This window comes from Lynx rufus, unplaced genomic scaffold, assembly GCF_022079265.1.
Source record: "Lynx rufus isolate CCGP_SWC_20201006 ecotype Redwood Valley unplaced genomic scaffold, mLynRuf1.p SCAF_7, whole genome shotgun sequence".
In the NCBI taxonomy this organism is placed as follows: Eukaryota; Metazoa; Chordata; class Mammalia; order Carnivora; family Felidae; genus Lynx; species Lynx rufus.
This window is the reverse complement of record NW_025814889.1, coordinates 343,295-365,389: the sequence shown is the minus strand read 5'-3', so window position 1 is coordinate 365,389 and position 22,095 is coordinate 343,295. Positions and strand designations below refer to the sequence as shown.

The window sequence follows — 22,095 nt, the reverse complement described above, 5'->3', positions numbered from 1 at the left end:
CGAGCCAGAAAGAATCGTCGTCAGGATTTTGTGACCGGGGAGGTGGTCACCGGCTGCCCTGACAGCACAGCTCTTGAGAGGGTGGAGCCCCAACCGAACCGAGGAGGAACCACGGGCCGGGCGTGTGGGCCTTCCCTGGGAAGGTGCACACGGAGCGCCGAGTCGGGGCCAGAGTGCACAGGCTTCGTTCAGTCTCCCTGAGACGGGACGGCAGCTTCCCGAAGCCAGCGGCAGGTCGGGCCGCCTGGAGGCGGCTCTTTCCGCAGGCTGGGCGGGAGGCCCCGTGTAGAGACGGGGCCCGGGGAGGACCGTGGCTCTGACGTGGTGTTGAGAGTGTGTCCACCCGCTCCGGGCTCTGGGGTCAAGCACGTTCAGCTTCAGCGTGTGAAGGAGACACACGGGCTTCTTCGGGAGCAGGCGATGGGGTCTCGTCTGCGTCGCTGGGGTTGAGTGGGCAGAGCTGTTTCTGCACAGCTACCTGGCGCTCCAAGTAGGAATTTTCCAAGTGAAGAGGACAGAAGCCCCTTGGAGGTGAGGTCTGAATTTGGGGCTGAACTGTGGCATTCTGTCCATTACTCTTCTCATCTGCTGTCCCCTGCTGCTGCTTTATGTCAGCTGTCTCGTGTGTGTGAATGTGTCACTTTGAACATCAGTCTCGAGCGGGTTGTAGAAAGGGCGCAGGGGCGGTGTCTGCTGGGAAAACCGAGATGGGTTGCGAGCCCTTGGCACGGCCCTGGCAGGTCCCAGCCCACAGACCCGTGCTCACTCTCCTGAGCTGTTGGCTCATGTGGCTCTGAGGTAGCGAATTCCTGCTCACAAAGAAATGCCTCCCTGCCACCAGACGTGACCTCAGAACTTGTCTCGATGTTTGGCAACATGACCTCCAAATTCACGTTGGAGTATTAAAAACTCCACTTGAGGGGCGCCTGGGTGGCGCAGTCGGTTAAGCGTCCGACTTCAGCCAGGTCATGATCTCGCGGTCCGTGGGTTCGAGCCCCGCGTCAGGCTCTGGGCTGATGGCTCAGAGCCTGGAGCCTGTTTCCGATTCTGTGTCTCCCTCTCTCTCTGCCCCTTCCCCGTTCATGCTCTGTCTCTCTCTGTCCCAAAAATAAATAAACGTTGAAAAAAAAAATTTTTTTTAAATAAATAAAAACTCCACTTGAGAAAGCATTGCTTGAGGGAAAAGTACTGTGAGGGTCCTGAAACGGGAACATCCCTGTCCGTCGGGCGCCAGCCCCCTGCTCGCCTCTCTGCGCTACATGGGGTATCGGGAGGTTGGCGGTGCGATTCCGAGTGAGGAGACCTGGATTTCGCCGTAGGGTTAAACTATGAACCAGTTGCTTGACAGGCTCGTTTGAAGACATCCGTGCTGCTGATTTTACCCACTGGAGACCCCGTCACCACACACTTTCTTAGTGAGGCGTACGTGGGCGGAGCGACCGGAAGGCAGGGCTGGTCTGCCCACAAGCTTGCTGGGTTGTCCTCGGGTTCAGGAAGAGCCTGGTGGGAACAAACCAGGGTGGCCGGTTCACCGTGTTGTGATGTTTCAGTTGTAGGAATGTCAGCTCCTTGCCGGCTTTCGTTTTATTTTCTAAATCCTGGCTGGTGTGACTGTGGGGGTGAAGAAAGCCGGTTGAGCAGACCTGCTGCAGGCAGCCAGATGTGGTCAGCAACAAAACCACAGGTTGGCGGCCCCTGGACCGCCTCTCCGAGGAAAGCTCCATCCCGTGGGGTCCGCGGGATGCCGTGCTCCTAAGTCAGTGCTGGTCATTTGGGGCTTCTGGTGCTCTGGCCCGCCAGCATCCAAGTCCTGCAGCAGGCGCCTGTCCGGCTGTGTCCTTGGTCACAGACGTACTCCGGGCGCACAAGGGTGGCAGGCCTTTTGGTTGGGAACGGGCGTCTAGTTCGCCCACAGTGGATGTCAACAGACACAGCAGGGCCCTGTGCTGTGAGTAAAGTCAGGCTCTGTGTTACGGAGGAAGACGAACCCTTTCTGCTCTCCACGACGGTTACGTTCTATGGTCGTAGTCTTAGGGAACTGGAGGGAGATGTAGCAGCAGCTGTTTAAGGGACCCACTATGTGCCAGGCGCACACCGAGCACTGTCCACGCTCCTCCAGTTTATTCCTTGCAGCAGACCCACTCGAGGGCTCTGCTCTCACCCCATGGCACAGGTGAGGAAACTGAGGCTGAGTGACCTCGCCGTCCCGTTCGAGGTCACACAGCAGCAAGCGGCAACCGGGGCTGTGATCCCAGTTCTGCAGAGTCCGGGGAGGTTCCCTCCCTCCCAGAACCCAGGGACAAGGCCACGTCTTGCCAGGAGGGTACCCGTCCTTCCCGGCTTTGTGACTTCTGTGTCTGTCGCCTCTCCCAGGACGCAGGGAGCCAGCAGATCGGGTTCTTGCTTGGAAGCTGTGGAGTCACTGTGGCCTTGACGAGCGACGCCTGCCACAAAGGGCTGCCGAAAAGCCCAACCGGGGAGATCCCCCAGTTCAAAGGTAAGCCACAGCCAGGAGCCTAGTTGGGGGTCTGGCTCTTCACTCAGGAAGGTCCTGCGTCTCCCTGGACATGCTCTTCTGCACACGGAACGCGATACGTCTGCTGCTGTCAGCCTGCCGTGTGACGTGGTTTACCCGGCAGCATGCGTGCTGTTGACGTTGTCTGTGGCTTGAGGAAGCACTGGCGATCCCCCCTGGCTCGTGTCACATGGGCCACAGGAAGGGGGAACGACGTGGCAAGCCTGGTTTCTGGGTAGTACGCCTCTCAGAGGGGTCTGTTTGTTTCTTTGCAAGGTTGGCCAAAGCTGCTGTGGTTTGTCACAGAGTCAAAGCATCTCTCCAAGCCCCCTCGAGATTGGTTCCCACACATCAAAGATGCCAACAACGATACCGCGTACATAGAGGTGAGTTGCGGCGCTGCCCACGGGCATCGAGCAGTTGGGCCGACCTTGGCCTGACTGGGGCAGCCGCGTTGTCCTCTCTGTACCCCTCTCTGCACGTCCCCATCTCATTTCAGTATAAGACCTGCAAGGACGGAAGCGTGCTCGGGGTGACCGTGACCAGGATCGCGCTGCTGACCCACTGCCAGGCCCTCACGCAGGCATGCGGCTACACGGAAGGTATGGGCGGGGCCCTGACCCAAGACTGCGTCCCTGGGAGGCTCGTGTCAGCTGCCGAGGGACTGAGTCACTCCCCCTGGTAACGGAAGGAGTGATGTCAGGTTTGCACGGAGCTCGGCAGGTGGTGCCTTCTTGTTGCCCTCGCTGGGCAGGGAGAGAGAGCTCTGGTGTCTCATCTCTCCAGGATGTGGGTCCTGATGGGATCAGACCCGCCCCATGACCTCACCGAACCCTCATGACCTTGGCAGAAGCCGTATTTCCAATGGCAGCCATGCCGGTGTGCGGGCTTCCACCCGTGAACTCAGAGGGCACGGCTCAAGCTGTAGCAGATAGTTAATTCTGTGGGTGTTCATGCCTGGGTGCAAGTTAGGGTCTCTGGGATCTTCAGAAAAAGCCCATGTTCAGCCCACCCCTAGCAGCTCAGGGAGAATCTCTGATGGGGATTCTGCGAGCTTCTCAGGGTGGGCAGCAGCTGCCGAGGGTGTGGTTTTTATGACGCACACTCTGTCTCCCGAACGGGACGGTCCTGGAGGCCAGGAGGTAGGTGACCAGAGGTAACCGTGGCCACGGTGCTGGCTGGGGCTCATAAAAGGCAGGGTCTGCCCAGGTAACCAGCTACCCCCTGGCTGGGGCTTCTGTGACCAAGGCCCTGCCCTGGGGACTTGGACGTGAGCGCAGCCCTGGGGCTGGTGCCTGAGGAAGCTGGTGGTGGCATCTGCGCTGCCCTGGGGGTTGGATGCTCCTCTCCTTCTCTGTCCCCAATGCCACTGGCAACGTCCCTCTGAAAAAACAATTCATTTGCGTCCTGGGGATGTTCTGGCTCACGTTTGGTCCCTAAACTAGTTTCCAAGGTACTTTCACCTTGAGACACGTGACTGCTAATCGTTTCTCACAGCCTCAGGACTCGTATTCCTTGTTCTGCTTTCTTGACGGTCCAGGGCTGTCACTTTTACGGGTGCCAGAGAAAACACACACACACACTGGCTCCTTATTTCTAAAGTGAAAATACTCGTAGGACGTGGAACAGAGGCTGTTTCCTTCACGCGGGGACGCCTGCCTTCTCTGTGAAGTGGGGTCAGGTGCACGATACCAAAGCTCTGGCGAGCAGCACAAGGACAGCGTATGGACCTAAGAGGAGGTGTCAGGAAATGCCCGGTGTCAAGTGTGGCTTCAGAAAAGTTTTTCCACGTAGCTTCCACGTGCCACCGTGGCCCTTGTTTTCAACTATGTATCGTTAGCAGCCTTTCTTCCCGCTTCACGAGGTGTCCCCCATAAACCTTGAACACTGTTCCGTCACCGTCCTTCCAAATCCCGTGCCTCCTTTATGACCCCAGCCACCCTGAGGCTTCTAGTGATGTGACGCCCTGCGTTTGCTGGAAAGCACTTCCCTTTCCTGGGGGATCCCATGATGGAAATGAAAAGAATCTTTAAAAAGTTACAGGCAGGGAGGGGCAGTAAGGACATAAATAGAAGGAATAAAATGTTTTAAGTGGCCTGTGAAGCCGTCGCTGTTAACTGATGTGTCAGGAGGCTAGAAACACTTTTCCAGGTGGGCAGCGTTTTTAAATGGGTTTGCAGGCTGCAGGATGTCTGCAGAGGTACTGGGAACCATGTTTCCAAGGTCCTGTACTGCCCCTGACATGATGTTGGATTTTCTTTGCCCTTTGGGCTGTGCTACATGAAAATCTTCCGTTTTTATTTGTTCAGCGGAAACCATAGTGAATGTGTTGGATTTCAAGAAGGACGTTGGGCTCTGGCATGGCATCCTAACAGTAAGTGTGACCCTTCCCCTGTCCCCCCCGGGCCACAGCCAGAATTAGGGTCTGTACACACGGCCACTCGCCCAAGCCCCTCTCGCACTGGGGAGAAAAGCTGTTATTGCTGGAAGCTTTAAGCTGTCTGCTAATGCGACTTCCCAAGCCCAGGAAGCCTGCGGGAGTCAGCCGCTCACGGGAGTCACAACCCCCCCCCCCCCCATACAGAGGTGCAGCTGTTGAGGAAACAGGGTATCTCTCTGCCCCCTTCTGGAATCACGACTGCGATGATGTTAGTCACATCTCCCGTCTGGGTCACTTTTCCTTTGCATTTGGTTTCACTCAGACACTGTTGTTCTTTTTCCTTTCTGTGAGTCAGTGCTTGTGAATATTTTGCAAACCTGCTTGGTTATGCCACAGGGGAAGCACTGCTTTACAGGTCCCCCTTGTGCTGACAGTTCCACTCCCGTCATAAAGAAATGCGTGCCGCCTCCTTGTGGGTGCTGCCTGGCCAGGGCGGGCAGTTCAGAGCTGCAGGTGCTTTGATGGAGACCCAGCCTGGTTATCTAAGGTCTGCACAGCCCTTGCAGGTGTGCATAGCTTAACTGCTGGAGCATCGCTGTGTCGGTTTCATAGGTGGGGATCTTTACTCCCCTGTTTGTAAGTTCCTTATGCTAAGCTTCATCTTTTCTGAGGTAGAAAATTCTAGGGGCTTTTGCACGAGTGATAGGATATGAGTAGACGAAGTGTGATTTGTCGCCTCTTGGTGAGGGCACGTGAGCAGCACATGGACTGGAGGGTGGGGGCTCCGTGGCTTCCCTGTGGTTGGTCTCTGCCCCTGGGTCCCGGGAGGTGCCAGCCTGGAGAAGCCAGGCTGCCCGTGTGCGCTCGCGAGGCGAGCAGGTATCGCGGGAGAGCGCGGGCTGCCTCACCCCAGCCGATGCCAGTCCTGCCTTCTGCGGCTCTGTGCCCGCAGGCCCGTCGCCTGCCCCCGGGACCTCCTGAACCACAGGGTTCCTGCCTGTCAAGTGGGGTGAATGGTCCTGTGTGGTGTCGTGAGCACTCAGCCCACCTCCCTGCCCGATGGTCGCGGCAGCCGCCTGGGGGCTGTTGCCGTTCAAGCTCCTCTTTGATGCTGTTGCTCTGCAGTAGTCTTGTCGGTGCTGTCCCCAGCTGCTCGCCGTTGCTTTGGATCGGCAGTTTCTGAGTCTCTATTTCACTGCCACCTCCTAGAGCAAGGCCTGGCTCCTGCTGGATGCACACGCTCCTCCCTGGCATCTTCTGTGTGGCCAGTGGTGCCCTTGGCCCCCAGCGTGGAGCAGGGAGCAAGCCCGTGATGGGGGCCCGGGCCTGTCGCGTCCCCGCGCGAAGCCCGGTGGGGCGGGGTGCCTGTCCTGCTAGTGTGTCAGCAGTCACCTGGTGCGTTGTTTCCAGAGCGTCATGAACATGATGCACGTGATCAGCATCCCATACGCGCTGATGAAGGTGAACCCGCTGTCGTGGATTCAGAAGGTCTGCCAGTACAAAGGTAGGCACCCAGAGGCCTCGGCACCCCGGTTCCCTCCTTCAAACGGCTCCTGGTCTGACCGTGTGCATATTGACCCCCTTCCTCCACTGTCCCCACAGCAAAGGTGGCTTGTGTCAAATCCAGGGACATGCACTGGGCATTAGTAGCACACAGAGATCAGAGAGACATCAACCTCTCTTCTCTCCGGATGCTGATCGTGGCTGATGGTGCAAATCCCTGTAAGTGACCTACCTGCCGCGTGGGCGGGCGGGCGGGCGAGAGCCTCATCCCCTTCGGTCTGTTTCTGCGCTTTGCTTTTCCTTTTCCGGCCATTACTGTGGTTAGGAAGCGGTGTCAAACTCACGACCTCACAGTGTGACTGTCTGAAGCCTGAAGGCACCACGACGGGTGGCGGGTAGGGGACCAGGAGTGCCTGGCTCCCGCCCGGGGCTTGAGTACTGCTGTTGCCGTTTCCTGATTCTGTGGAAGAAACCCTAACCTTCTGATTTCAGTCCTTCTCCTTCTTTTGCTGAAAACGGTGCCTAAATCTTGAGTGTATGAGGATTGAATTAAGTCGTCCCTGCGTGTATTTCCTTGAGTGATGCTGCGTGCTCAAGAAATATTAACTGTTATTAGTTTATGGTCTTTAGTAATTTTATTGGCCAAGAAATTAATCTGTCATTTTAAGGGAATTTCATCATAAAATTTTATGGGAAAAACCGCCCAGGTAAAGTGAATTAGGAGTCCCACAGAATGCCGTAAACATACCTCGGGAAATACTGCCCTGGGTTGGAAGAGAACCCAGCCGGCTTGTTGTTTGCGAGGGGGCGCGTGAGCCGGAAGCAGAGTGAGTGAACGAGGCATTTGTTTCTGACCGTTGTTGACATTTGTCAGTTAAAGCAGAACACGTGATGTGTACACACGGACTCCCACCCACGTGATTCGGTGTTAGTTGTGTACATGGTTCTTCCGTTTCCCCCGTGGCTCCATGGCTTGTGAGCCACTCTCGCCCATGGCTGCTCTCAGGCAGCAGTCGTGGAGGAAGGCAGTAGTTTGCCGGTAGGCGCACTCCCGTATCTCTCCGGTGGGGTTAACACGGGAGAGTTGTCTTCACTTGGCTTAGGTGTAGTCCTCTCGCGAACACGCATATCAAAAATGGGGGAACAAGCCTCAGGGAAGGTATGCAGGCTCATCGGCGGAAGTTGCACTTTTAAATCCCTGAGCTCAGTCGGCCTGAGGGGATCATCTTTCGGGGTGACATAAGTACTGAGCGGTATCGAGTGCAGTGTGTTCCCGCACCGCCTGCCTCGCACCCTCACTCGAGGAGCGCTCGCGTCTGGCTGGTTTGGCTGGTTTTAGTCAGTCCCGAGCTTCCGCTGGCTGACTGTGGTCCCCTTTCACCTGCAGGGTCTATCTCCTCCTGCGACGCGTTCCTCAACGTCTTCCAAAGTAAAGGCCTGCGCCAGGAGGTCATCTGTCCTTGTGCCAGCTCCCCAGAGGCTCTCACCGTCGCCATCCGGAGGTACAGCTGGGCCCCTGCAGCAGCACCTGCGTGGTGCCACCGTGTGGGGGGAGGGCAGGACCCGTGCCGTTTGCGGCCAGCTTTGCTTCCCTGCGTGTGCCGGAACGGATTCTTCCGGATCCATTAGTCTGGGGAGTGACTGCGTGAGGCCCGTCTGGAGGTAGAGCGAGCAGTGACGTCCCGTCCTTGGGGGTCACCCACATTTCCATGTGCCCGCGTCTGGCCTGGTGTTATGCGGGGGTGGGCTGCGTCGATGCTGGGTGGGGTGAGGCGTTCACGGCAGGGCTGGGCCTGCTGACATGCAGTCTCCACGAGGTCCTGGCTTTCTGAGCTCTCGCGCTGTGGTGGCACGTCCGAGGGCTTTCGGGTCTGTGCGTGGACACGGGGCCCGCGTCACTCATGCTCTTGGTCGTTCATCAGTCAGTCGGCCTCACCGCCTGCTCCGGTGCTGGGCACACTTGTGGGGGTGGCGTGGATACGGGTGCATGAAGCCAGTCCCACCCAAGCTGAGAAGTGCAGGAAGGGCCTGTTTGATCGTCATCCGTCAGCTGCCATCCTCACGGTGTGGGAAAGGAATATTTGCATCGCCTGCATGCTTGTAGCTTGGGACTCGGTATCTTTGCCTTCCATCCTCGCGTCACACAAATGTGCTCCGTCATAAGAATGGACGACACAGCTTTCAGCACACAAAAGCATGTGATTTCTGCCCTCATTACTGAAAGGTTTGGGTCCCCAAAAATACTCAGTGGAAGAGTGTAAGTAATATAACTTCTGGCGGTTTTACTTGTTAGTTAACGTAAAGTCAACCACACTGCCTAACAGGTTGAGAAATCGAAAACCTTTAAAGTATCAACAAAGTTTTAATTTTGATTGAAGCAGAAATTAGAAGTCTGTCGCTCATTTTAAAATTGATGAGGGAATATGGCGCCACTAACCAGGATCCAATTTCCAGTTTTTAGAAGGTATCACTGTTCTAACAGGAGGCGCTCCACATATAATCTCCCGCTATTCGTGTCTGGCCTTGGACAGAATCCTGGAGGCTTTGGGAGCAGGTTGGATACCACAGTGCTCTCCCGAGATCAGTATTAAACCATGTCCAGTTTGAGCCTGAGTGTAGACGCTAGGGAGACACCCCCGGGAGACACAGCCAGGGTCTGGCCACGGGGTCCTGGGCACGTTCCTTATCTCCAGGGCCTTAGTTTTCCCCACCAATGAGTTGAGGGGCTTAGACTCAGGACTCTTAATTTCCTCTGGCCTTCAAGTGTTAAGATTGTGCAGTTATGTGACGTAGCACCATTGCCACAGATAATTCACAAGATAAGTAATGATTCTGACACATAGAAGATCCAGTTGTTAGCATCAGATGATTTGTGTATTTCCTAGAAGCTTCCTGTGTACATTGGGATATGTAGAGTGGGTTATGCCAGACTTGATGGCAGAGGGAGGAAAGGTCAGTGAAGGATTTTTTGTTAAAGGATAAACACACACATATATATATGTGTGTGTGTGTGTGTGTGTGTATGTGTATGTGTATACATACATATGTATATATACATAAATAAATGTATGTGTATACATACATATATATATATATATACGTATGTATGTATACACATACATTTATTTATTTTATTTTCGAGAGAGAGTATGAGCGGGGAGGGGCAGAGAGGAGACACAGAATCCGAAGCAGGCTCCAGGTTCTGAGCTGTCAGCACAGAGCCTGATGCGGGGCTCAAACCCACGAATTGTGAGATCATGACCTGAGCAGAAACCGGAGGCTTAACCGAGTGAGCCACCCAGGCGCCCCATCAGCTAAGGAGTTTTCGTTGTTTCTCTAAAAATGTTTAAAAATCTTTAAGAAGATTAAAACTTTAATACCCCAAACAGACAAATTAAGGGGTTGCTCTTTCCTGGGGTTGTGCTGAACGGCCTCTGCTGCAGTTCCCCTGTGGTCAGTGCCTCAAACATCCCCAGGCACCCCCGCGTGCCCCCTGCGCCTCCCCCGTGCGCTTTTCCATGAGCCTCCCCCAGCTCCCCATGCCCCACACGTGCCCCAGGCCTCCCCATTTGCCTTCCCAGGCCCCCTATGCCCTGCCTTATGCCACACACCACCACACATTGCCCCGTGTGCCTCCCTGCCCCCCCCATGCGCCCACGCCTCCCCTCATGCATCCCCACACATCCCCTGCACAGACCTGCCTTGGCTGAGTCCACACCATCATCGAGGGCTGGGAATGGCAGCGTTAGAGGCTCTCGTCCTTCTCTGCCCTGCGGCTGGCAGATGCCACTCCTCTGTGAGACCGTGGGCTGGTCAGCTCCTGCTCGGAGCAGGCGGGAGTGTGGTTATGCTTGCAGAGACTTGATTCCATCTGCCTTGCTTTGAACTGAGCTGGTATCTCTTTGCAGACCCACCGGCTTCTCTCGCACCCAACCATGACCCTGACCACCACTCTCACACCTTCGAGGTCTGCTGTTTCCAAAATAACCAGAAGAAAATCAAGGGACTGGGATAGGGCAGTGGATACAGGTGACCAGGGCTCCCTGTGAGCCCTCTGCCCTGTAGCCCACCATAGCTGGAGACGGCTGTCATGTGGGCAGGGGTCAGGGTGGCAGGCTGGCAGAAAGATTGCCACCAGAAAGGCTCAGGACCATCCGCCTGCCCCCTGCACCACCTGTCCTCACTCCACGGGTCACAAGTGGAGCTGACTTAGCAGAAATGACACATGAGGGTACCACCTCGGCCAAATATCTGCCATGGTCTCCTCACAAAATCTTCCGTAGCTCATATCAGTTCAGCTTATTATGTTATTGAGCATCCTTAATAGTCTGAAGGGTGAAAACGGAAAAGGTTTGTGACTGGCTTCAGCAAATGTCAGTTTCTAATCCCAAACTGGTTTTACTGCAAACATTTCCTAATCCTCAAGAACGGTGTTTATTCACTTCACTTGCACTGTTTGTGGGCGCTGGTCCTCCTCGGGCTCTTAGCTCAGCAGGTGTCCATGGGTGCCTGTCCCCCCAGCACAGTGCTGTGAAAACGTTTAGTTGGAATTCTAACATACTTGATCATCAACTTAACAGTTGTAGCCAAATAAAGATAATTTTGGGGAAGATCCTTGTAAGGTATTTGAAAGCAGAGGGTTCTTAAAGATCATCGTGTGATCCGTTGGAGGTGCTCCTGGGCCCCATAAATGCCTCTGCACCGTTAACTGCCTTCGTTCTCCGATTTCGCGTTCTTCAGTGTCTTGGACCAAAACTGAAGTAGGAGGATGTTTCTGAAATTCAGATGAAAATCCCCGCCAACACACCTGACACGAAGAAGCAGGCTGCAGGTGATGTTAAAAATCGTGTTGCCGTTTTTAAAACCCGTCGTTTTGGGTAGCACTGTGGTCTTGGCTGAGTGGTTTCCTGTCCCAAGACGTCCTGGGTCCTGGAGAAACGCAGCCTCCGATTGCACACTTCTGCATGGAGCGGCTTGGGAAGACAGCCCTCTGCCTGGTCATGATGAGCAGGGGTGAGGGATCGTGATGTCTAGCCCCACGTGCTGAGACGCCGCATGGTGGGCAGTGCTCCCGGGTGCTTCCCTGCCCCTCGTTTCGGGTTTGATGAGACTTGAAATCACAAACTGTGTCCCCACTGTACCATCTGGGAGGGAATCTGGGTCCTGTGGACGAGGTTCAAGCTGCATTTCGAGACTGGGTAGCTTGGCAGGTGTCTGCCGGGCGTGTGCTGCGCTGTCACCCACCTCACGTTGTCTGCCCAGAACTGTGTAGATCTGGGAGAGCACTTTTTAAGTGTCATTGTGATCTCATGGCCACGCTAGGTGGCAGAAAAGGCAGATTTTTACACAGACCGTCCACTTGCGTCACTGTAGACCTGTTCACCTCTGGGACACTCAGTTTCTCCCACCTGTAGAGGAAGCAGATGCGACCAGCCGTGTCTGCTAACGCGCACACCCCAGACCCTGAGCCCCGGCCCACACCAGCTACGTCCCAAGGTGAGTTAGTGCCCTGCTCATCAGCCGCGGCCTGGCAACTCGCGGTCACGGAGCTTTCCCCTCGCACCAGTCCGCCGCTGTAGCTTCTCTATGAAATTTTAGGTTAAATCCAGGACTGTGCAGAGACCAGACATGACTCCGTTCTCCTTGGTATGGGAAGGAAGGAGGCAGAGTGGAAATGACTTTCAGTACCAGCATCGTCCAGCCCCGAGGTGTGCTCCACTTACCGTTCAGAGGAGGCCGTGTAAACAGCCTGAATCCCCTGCGCCTCCCACCCCCTGCCTCCCCTGGCCCCACTCCGTGGCAGCTTGTGTGCAGGGGTGCACAGGCCACACTCGCCCCCACCCTGCACACAGCCCAGCCATGGCCTCCTTGCCCTTTCCCCACCTGCAAGCACAGGGGCTGGGTCCAGCCCGTCCCTGCTGGCCTCACTGGGGGCCTGTCCTGACCGTGGTCCTCCGGACTTGCTGCCCTCCCTTCTTCATGTTCGCTACCGCCCCGTGTGCCATGTGATTTCCTGGTGTGTCCATCGTTGATTGTGTCCTGGCCTCGTGTGTAGTTTACGAATAAGCAAGTGGAACAAGTGAAACAAAAACGTTGAGTATGTGACCCGAGACGCAAAGGTCCTTCCCGTGCACATCCCGCTGACCACCCTGTGCGACTCACCAAAAGCAGACGCCATGAAGAGCCGGGGCTTTGCCCAGGTGTCTGTGCAGACGTGCCCACACACGTGTGCAGGAAGGTTTCTAGCTTGTGTTCTGACTGAGTGGAGTCGCGTGTGGTGTTATGTCTGCTGGTTTGTGTTTTCACGTGACGATCCAGCTGCTGTTTGGTGTCACGTCCGGGTCCACCCAGAGACCAGCAGCAGGAAGGCCGTGCGTCCTTCCTGCTTTCCGTGGGCGGCCCTTCAAGGTCGGTCCCGTGATAGGCTGAGGCAGGAGGACACGCCCTCGGGGGTGAGGTCTTGAGCAGCAGCTGCGGGTGTCCCCAGTGATGTGCTAATGCAGGGTGGAGAGGGCAAGCTTGGGACCCCAGAGTGCGGGCGGGAGGCCTGCCTCCCACCAGAACTTGGGGAGCGAGGCACAGGATTTAAGTCGCGTGCAAAGCTGTGTAAGGTCAGGAGTTGATGAGAACAGAGATGGCCATCGCCCTGCCCAGCTCTGAGGAAGAACCCCTGCAGCCCTCCCAGGGCCCCGACCCTGTTGGCTGGGACGTCTCCTCAGACATCACAGTCCTGTGATGGGCATCCTCTCCCAGGCCCACAGACAAGTCTGGGGACAGGAACAGATAGGAACATGAGCCACGACTGCAGTGTGCTAAATGGAGTTGGGAATAACGGCGCCATCGAAGTTAAGTTGGCCTCAGGGCACACCCACACGTTCCACGCTGCCTTTCCTTGCTCCTCAGTCTGGTCACCAGGATCTTTCACGTGACTGTGAGGCTCGCGACGCATATGGAAGCTGTGACACGCCAGCGGTCACGTGGAAGGAGCCTTCGTAACCAGCTACCACGTGCCTCACGTGGATGGTCACCAGCCATCGCATCAACCCCGCATGGATGGTCACTGGTTACGCTGTTCTTTGGTTGACCTAGAATATTTAAGTCATTTTCAAACAGATATGACAGAAATGCCAGTCACTTGCATTTTGTGAACATGCTCCTTTCCGTGAATGGAAGGGAAAACTCCCCATTCCTAGTGTTGCACGTGAACAACTGTGCAGAGGTGGTAACAAATCTTGCTTTGGGAGAGTGAGTCTGTGCACTTAACTCCAAGCACACTGGAGACTGGAGGGGATTTTCCACACATAAAAGGTCAGAAGCTGGGTTACTGAGTAAAAATGTCTTTATCCATTCTATTCAAGCCGTTCTGCATGGGGATCCAGGATGGCTAATGGATACTCTTGTGGGTCCAGAGTGAGGACAAAATGCACACGTTATTTTTTTCCTTTTTTAAGTTTTCTTAATATTTATTTTTGATAGAGAGGGCACAAGTGGGGGAGGGGCAGAGAGAGAGGGAGACACAGAATCCGAAGCAGATTCCAGGCTCTGAGCTGTCCGCACAGAGCCCAACATGGGGCTTGAACCCACAAACCGCGAGATCGTGACCTGGGCTGAAGTCGGACACTCAACCGACTGAGCCACCCAGGCGCCCCCAAATGCACCCATTCTTAGACACTTCATGAATTCTAGTGTGGGATGTGTTACGTCCTCACATTTTGCTCCTCCCCATATAATAATTATAAAGAAAAAAGTTTTTGGCTGCTAGGTCACCCCATTTTGGAAAGAAAGGCCTGCCCCAAAGGGGACTGGTTTCCCCTCGTTCAAATGGGTTTGAGATCTGACCACCTTCTTTCTTCTCTTGTCTAAGCTGCTCTGTCCTATGCTTAATAATCTTCTAGGGACAGGTGCTCTGCCCTCATAATGAAAAAGAGATTGAACTTCCAGGAAACTGCCTAGAGCAGCTAATGGCTCGCTTGGCTTTTAGTCCATTTAACTAAGAAATGATGCCCAGTTCCTGTGTGTGGTCAGCAGTGAGGGTGAAATTGGAGGTGCGTTCCGTGGCTCACAACTTGTAGGACTTCAGGCCCTTTCTGGAAGGTCTGTCAGCCTGTGGTTCTCTTCTGTAAGAAGCATCCATGAATTAGACAGCAGAGCAGCCATGGCAAAGCTGCCAGACCCCCATGGGTTTGGGCTGTGAGGGCCAGCCGTGCACACTGGTCGGCTTCTCTGGCTGCTCTGAGTTTGCCTGTCCAGATCAGAGAGCCTGGCCTCACGGCGGGTGCCGTGGTTGTTAGGCATCTTGATGTCCTTTCCCTGGTCAGTAGCCGCTCGCCTGTCACCAACACAGTAGTGAGTGCGTTAGAAGGTTCTGGGCTCACAGTTTTCAATGGAAGCCTTAGACGTCCCCCCCTGAAACACAGGCAGGATGCAGACGTCGTGCCGAGAGACAGTGGTGGGACTGTGGCCATGATCTGGGGGCAGTGGCTGGTGCCCTGGCCCCTGGGGCAGGGAGCTGCCCAGGCCATGTCTGATCGGTAGGACCAGCCCTGTAAGCAGCCCCCTAGGAACAGCCACGGTCCGGAAGGAAAGGAAGGTCAGTTCACAAAGTGACTAGTGGTCAAAGCAGGACATTTGAGTCCTTTTAAGAATGAAAGTCAGGGAACTTGAAGGGACAAGGGCAGGAGGGATGCCTGTCTCCACACACACCTGTCTCTGCAGTGTCACACCCTGTGACAGCATGAGTGTCTGTCCTCAAGGGTGTCTGTGTCTGGGGGTGTCCGTCTCCGGGGGTGTCTCACTTCATGGGTGTTTGTCTCTGTGTGTCTGTCTCGTGGGTGTCCGTCTCTGGGGGTGTCCGTCTTCATGGGTGTTTGTCTCGTGGGTGTCTGTCTCCGTGGGTGTCTGTCTCCGTGGGTGTCTGTCTCATGGGTGTCTGTGTCCGTGGGTGTCTGTCTCCTGGGGTGTCCGTCTCCGGGGGTGTCCGTCTTCGTGGGTGTTTGTCTCCGTGTGTCTGTCTCGTGGGTGTCCATCTCCATGGGTGTCCGTCTCTGGGGGTGTCCGTCTTCATGGGTGTTTGTCTCGTGGGTGTCTGTCTCCATGGGTGTCTGTCTCATGGGTGTCTGTCTTTGTGGGTGTCCGTCTCCGGGGGTGTCCGTCTTCGTGGGTGTTTGTCTCGTGGGTGTCTGTGTCCGTGGGTGTCTGTCTCCATGGGTGTCTGTCTCATGGGTGTCTGTCTTTGTGGGTGTCCGTCTCCGGGGGTGTCCGTCTCCGGGGGTGTCTCACTTCATGGGTGTTTGTCACTGTGTGTCTGTCTCGTGGGTGTCCATCTCCATGGGTGTCCGTCTTCATGGGTGTTTGTCTCGTGGGTGTCTGTCTCCGTGCGTGTGTGTCTCCGTGGGTGTCTGTCTCCGTGGGTGTCTGTCTCATGGGTGTCTGTGTCCGTGGGTGTCTGTCTCCTGGGGTGTCCGTCTCCGGGGGTGTCCGTCTTCGTGGGTGTTTGTCTCCGTGTGTCTGTCTCGTGGGTGTCCATCTCCGTTGGTGTCCATCTCTGGGGGTATCCATCTCCATGGCTGTCCGTCTCCATGGGTGTCCCTGCTCATGAGTGTCTGTCTCCATGAGTGACTGTCTGTGTGTTTGTCTGTCCCATGGGTATCTGTCTTTGTGTGTGTCTGATTTCACGTGTGTCCTGTTTGTGCCTGTCTTCATGGGTATCTATCTGAAAGTGCCTATGTTCACGTGCATCTGTCTTCACGGGTGTCTGTTCACGCATGTCTGTTTCCATGCATGTCGACCAGGTAATGGCAGTAAACCACACTGTTCCCCTGTGAGGTCTTCCCTGGCTTCCTGAGCAACCAAGGTATTTGTCTTTCTTGTTTTTAAAACTGTCATCACCCAGGTTCATGTTTTCTGTTTCCTTTTTCTTTGAGGAATAGTTGTAAAATAAAAAATATTGGAGAAATACGGTTTCATGATACCTAAAGTTACCTGTAGAATTATTTCAACAGGGCAAATTGCAGAATGAAAACTGGCAAATCATTCATGGCCCTGTGTATCTCTGGGATTGCTGTCTGGTTCTGTTTCCATCACTGAAATATAGATGCAGAACCTGCTTTTTAAAGCTACATTGTGGTAATGTTGATTGAAATAAAAAAAAATATTTTGTAGGCTCTTTAAGTAGGCTTCACACCCAGTGCAGAGCCTGAATTCATGACCCTGAAGTCAAGACCTGAGCTGAAATCAAAAGTCAGACGCTTAAGTGACTGAGCCACCCAGGTCACCCCTCTGTGGGCTTTTTATCTGCACGATGTTCTTTTAATACCTTGATGCTTTAGCAATGAAAGGGTAACAATTATGTAAAGCAGTAATTAAAACAGCAATTCCAGAGGATAATAAAGTTGCCCCTTTGCCACCAAAATCATTTTGCATGTTGAAATGTCCCCCTGGAATTCAGAGAGCTGGGAGGGGCCCATGTGGCAGGATGTCTGTTGGGGGCCAGAATCGGACAGTTTTGCTGGGGACACCCCAACCAGTGACCCAGAATAAAAATAGTTAACAAGCCTGTGAATTGAAGTGGGGTTTTCAAGAATGGCTTTGCCCCATAAAAAAAAGAGACATGAAGATCTATAGTCTTGTTTTTATAACACAAGATAAATTACATTATCAGAAATTTTAATCTGAAAGTTTTAAATTCAGACAAAACTGTAGAACTTGTCTAAGTGTAAAATAGTTTGAAGATGAGAATCACCATATCTAAGTGGAAATATGGACTAATCAGGTAGCACTGAAGAGCCCAGTGACTCGAGTTACCTTGTGTGAGTTGTCCTGACCGCCCACGTGCAGGAGCGAACCGTGTTCTGTTTTGTGTTTGGTTGGACTGTGTGCTTGGTGTGGTGGAGGGTTAGCTTGCAGAGAGCAGGTGCCACTCGGGGCGCAGCCCCACCCTTGATGTACATGCTGACACTTCCCTGCTGTGCACCCTGATCGCCTGCCCTGAGATGCGGAGAAGTTGCCAGGGCAAAAGAAAACAAAGTTTGCACACCGCTCGTATGGTATGGTCCCTTTTCCGGCTGAAAAGAATTATCTCTAAAGTGAGTAGGTAAAATAATGGAGGAGAAAAATTCCCTTTTTATATTACATAGCTCTTGAAGCAGGCTTTTTGTTTTTGTTTTTTTTTTTTTAAATCAGTGTGTAGGGTGCCTGGGTGGCTCAGTTGGTTAAGCGTCCTACTTTGGCTCGGGTCATTATCTCATTGTTCCTGGGTTCAAGCCCTGTGTCGGGCTCTGGGCAGACAACTCAGAACCTGGAGCTGCTTCAGATTCTGTGTCTCTCCCTCTCTCTGCCCCTCCCCCACTCCTACTCTGTCTTTTTCTCTCAAAAATAAACATTTAAAAATTTTTAAAAAATAAGTGTGCATTGCTCTCGTCAGAGAAAGGGGAGAAAATCACACTAAAATAACTTAGAAATTAAAGGTGTGATGTTTCAATCTTGTAACTTCCTCTGTCAAAAATCATGAATTTTAAGGGCACCTGGGTGACTTAGTTGGTTGAGTGTCCAACTCTTAATTTCACTCAGGTCATTATCTCACAGTTCATGGGATCAAGCCCCACATTGGGCTCTGCACTGAGCACGGAGCCTGCTTGAGATTCTCTCTCTCCCTCACTCTCAAAAAAACAACAACAAGAATTTTACTGAGACTTCAGTGTGGGTGGTTTTGAAAGTCTCCATCTCAACGTTGAGGAAGGGTGCACGTATTCATGGATTTGACTGGATCTCTCCTGAAATTCGCAGGAGTGTTCCTAAAAATGTTGTTTCTGTTACAAGCGCACAGTGTCTGCTGCTCCACTCTCTTCAAAGGGCGTTTTTACCTGGTGCTGTTCAGTTATCGGGGGCCAGCCGCCACGGTAAATGAGGTTATGTTCAGCTGTAGAGAGACTTCAGTCAAGGACGACAGCACCAGACAAGCGGGGCAGGGTACCTCTCCTGGAAAGAACGTTCTCCATCCAGAAAGGAGCGCCTTGCTGGCCACAGGCACAAGGGCGCCCCTCCCTCACACAGACTGATGGCCCTGCGGCTCCAAGTATGTATTTCCTGGGGAGGTGATGTTACAGGAGCCATTCTCATGCCCGTGTGTGGACCCCACGTGTGCACTTACACCTCCTTACGCTCTGTGTCCAGTGAGCCTGGCCCAGTGCCCCCCCGTGCATTTCAGAGTCTGTTGACCCCGGGTCACCATTCTGGCTTGTTTGTGCTTTGCTTTGCCTCTTGCCAGCTTTGTCACTTGGCATAGGGCCTCCTTCAGTCCTCGGAGTCCACATCTGTGAAGGGGCGTGACCACTGGCCTGTGTCACGGGACGGTGTAAACATCTGTGCATGTAGAGTGCTGAAGGTCTGCGTGGTGCCCATAAGAATTCAGGCCTCAGGCTAATGTTAGTGTCATTACGATAGTGTCACATGTACTCGGGCGTGTGCGTCCCATGACAACATGCCCTTTGGAAATGTTGTAGTCAACCCTGACGTTGGCAAAGGAAAGGGCTGTTTCCTGAGACTTGACCCCTTTGCTCTCTGGATGTTCCTGAGTCAACCGTTCCTGGAGTTGGAGGTTGCCTCCATCTGATGGAAGCAGGGAAGGACCTTTGTTGTCGCACCTGCAGGAGGCCGCAGTGAGAGACGGTGGCGCTAAACCCTTCGAGATGTGGTGGCCACTTCCCCGTTACATCCTGAGAATGGAAATTGTCCCAAATGCTTGTGGCTTATGTGACTGCATTTATTTCGTGTGGGTACAGATTTGAGCGTGGCCAGTGACAGCAAACTGTGGACGTGTTAGTTGAAACTTATAGCTACCTCTTCAGGTGTCACACAGCGTGATTACCTGAGGGTTGTCTAACATCTCACAGAGGCAGGACTGGCATGGCCAGGGAACAGGTGCGCACGCTATCCCGTTGAAGCCATTGGCCATCGGGAACATTCCTCCTGAGGCCAAGGCCAGTGCACACCTTCCGGCTTCCGTCTCTTCACTTAGGTCTTTGTGCCATTTGCCCGTGGTCGCAGGGCTGGCCGCTCACAGCTGCCTTCCTTCTGTATCTCTGTGCGCAGAGACCCCCTCGGCAGTCCTGGGAACTGCAAGAATTGCTCTCCCACGCGGTCAGCCCTCTATGTCATCTGGGCATTGAACCTGGGGGGACTAACAGGTCAAGCTCTCTCAGCTGTTGTTCGTCGTACTGTGTTTGATTGTGAAACCACATCTTTTTGAAATCTCTGGGAATTCTTATCGGTATCATTTTTTCACTTCCTCACCTGGTTTAGTCTACTTGGACTTTTTGTTTCCTAGGAAGGTGTTAATGGAGAGAAAGATAGGCTGACTTTGTTAATAATCACTCAAATGCAAACCAAAGTAACAGAGAGGAACAGCGTTTCACCATCAAAGCGGGAACACTTTTAGGGTTGTGTGGGCACGGGTGTGCGGAAGTGGCTGCTGGGAGGCCGCCTTCCCCGTGGCCACGAGCGCAGGTTTGAGGCCAGTCTGCGCTCAATGCCAGGGTCTGCCCCACAGCTGTGCCCCAGATGCCACCGCCTCACACACTCCGCTTCTTGCCTGTAAATGGGGACGACAGACATGCGTGTCTCAGAGCTGCTGTGAGATACTTCACGTGCACAACATGCTTCCGGTGGCCTCCTGCATAAAACACTACCCTGTGCACGTCTGGTAGATTGGAAAACAGTACTTAGAGTGGACGTGCAAGATGACAGTCTTTTGGGAAGTTATATAGGCTTTATTAAAATTTTAAACGTATATACTTTCTGATTCTTCAGTTCTTTTTCTAGATACGTGTTTTACAGTCATATTTGTAATTGTATAGAAATGAAATAAAGTGACCACATGTCACTATTACTGAACACCACCACCAATTAAGGCCGGTCGGGTCATTGGCATGTGCGGTATACGTAGTGTTTATATCACACACACGCACACAGGAAGATCCACGAGATCCATTTGGTGGAAAAGCAAGTTGCAAGAGAACGTGCTTATTGTGGCTTTGCTTTTTTTAAATACAGGTGTATTTACACATGCACCTATCTTATGTAAATACAGATTAAAGGAACTGGTGGATCGCCTGTTGTGGCTGCCGGTGAGGCAGGGCTGGGATGGGGTCAGGCAGGTGCTTTTGCCTTTGCTGTGACTTTTTGTGCAGTGTCCCACTCATCCACGTGAAGGATTTGCCCCTGTGTTACTCGTGTCATTTGTCCTAAAGTGCCCTCAAAAGAAAAGTGTGCCGTGAACTGAGAAGTGCTCAGTCTTTGAGGCCAGAGGCAGGAAAGGGATATGGGAAGCTGTCCCTAACTGGGGCTGTGGGTCTGTATCCCACCAAGCCCCACAGGGATGCAGACGATGAACTGAACGTGCCCAAGCCCGCAGTTGTGGTCTGTAAAGCGGAGGACAGTGGTGCCGTGCGGGTGTACCTGCCGAGTGAGTCTCTGTGTGCAGAGGGCTCGGGACAGTTGGGCACACCCAGGTGCCAGCTGAGCAGAGCTGTGTCGTCGGGAGGCAGGGCTGTTGGCTGAGCGTGTCTGAGACTTCTCTGACGAGCAAGGGACTCTATTAAATATAAACATATAGCTGTAGATCAAAGTAAAACCTGAGTGGTGTCATTGGTTCACATTTGAAGTGCATGTACCCAGGTTTCCATAGTTTCGTTTTGCACCTACAGTTGAAGGTTTCCTGCAGCAAACACGGTTCATAATTGTGCTCCAGGGAGTCTTGTTTCTAGGAAAGCAGGTCTCGTGCCTAAGACCCCAGAACTTGCATCCTTGAATATTAAGAGAGCCTTTCCCTCTTGGCACACGGGCACGGCCCATCCCGGTCCCCCTGTACCCCTTGCTTGGGCTGAGTCATGGCCACGCCAGCCTTTTGCTATCCTGTGGTCGTTCCAGCCAAATACGTGTACCTTTAAATCCCGTTCCTTGGTGCGTTTGTCTCCTGGGACTGTCGTAAGTGCCTCCGCCCCTCCCGGGTGGTGTGACACAAGGGGAACCTGCTGCCTCAGAGTTCTGGGGGCCAGAAGCCCGGGGTCAAGGTGTCTGAGGGCCGGGTGCTCCCAGGGGCTCTCACGGCCCATCTGCTCCAGGCCCTCCCGCTGCTGCTGGCACCCCTGTCCTTGCTGTAAGGCTGCTATTGTCACATGACGCCTGTGTCTCCTCTTGTAAGGACACCGATCATTGCATTTGGGGCCCGTCCCGATTCCAGGATGATCTCATCTTAACTAATGACGTCCGCAACGGTCCTCTTTCATGTTAATACGGTGACAGTCAAGGTACCGGGACCAGGACTGGTCACAGCTTTGGGGACACAACTCAGTCCACAACAGGCACTGAGCATTCTGATTTAAGACTCTTGCTTTGTGTTTTGGCCAAGGACAATAGTGGGGTCAGGGATTCGTAGCAGCAGAGGGTTGATGCGGGGCTCCTCTCTCTCACCCTGCGGAACAATATAGATTCCAGTGTTTGGGGCTCATTTCCGGGTAGTTCTGGGTGGACCTTATCACTGGGCAGACTTTTCTTCTGTATCTGGTTAGCGCTACCCTTTTGGATGCTTCACAGACGGAACCATTTCAATTTCCAGACTCTCTTATGCTTCCTTTTTATTATTTATTTTTATTTTTTTTATTTGAGGTATAATTGACCTATAATATATGCTTCTTTTTAT

General features: G+C 53.5%; 1 protein-coding gene across 1 annotated transcript in view; it reads left to right on the top strand.

Moving 5' to 3' along the window:
• Positions 1-22,095, top strand: part of DIP2C (disco interacting protein 2 homolog C) — a 156,955-nt gene that overhangs the window by 43,583 nt on the left and 91,277 nt on the right. Inside the window, exons 7-13 of the mRNA XM_047066628.1 lie at positions 2,374-2,497; positions 2,792-2,901; positions 3,015-3,117; positions 4,825-4,889; positions 6,306-6,399; positions 6,498-6,617; positions 7,786-7,900. Of these exons, the coding sequence (XP_046922584.1) occupies positions 2,374-2,497; positions 2,792-2,901; positions 3,015-3,117; positions 4,825-4,889; positions 6,306-6,399; positions 6,498-6,617; positions 7,786-7,900 (731 nt within the window). The remainder of the gene's footprint in view (positions 1-2,373; positions 2,498-2,791; positions 2,902-3,014; positions 3,118-4,824; positions 4,890-6,305; positions 6,400-6,497; positions 6,618-7,785; positions 7,901-22,095) is intronic.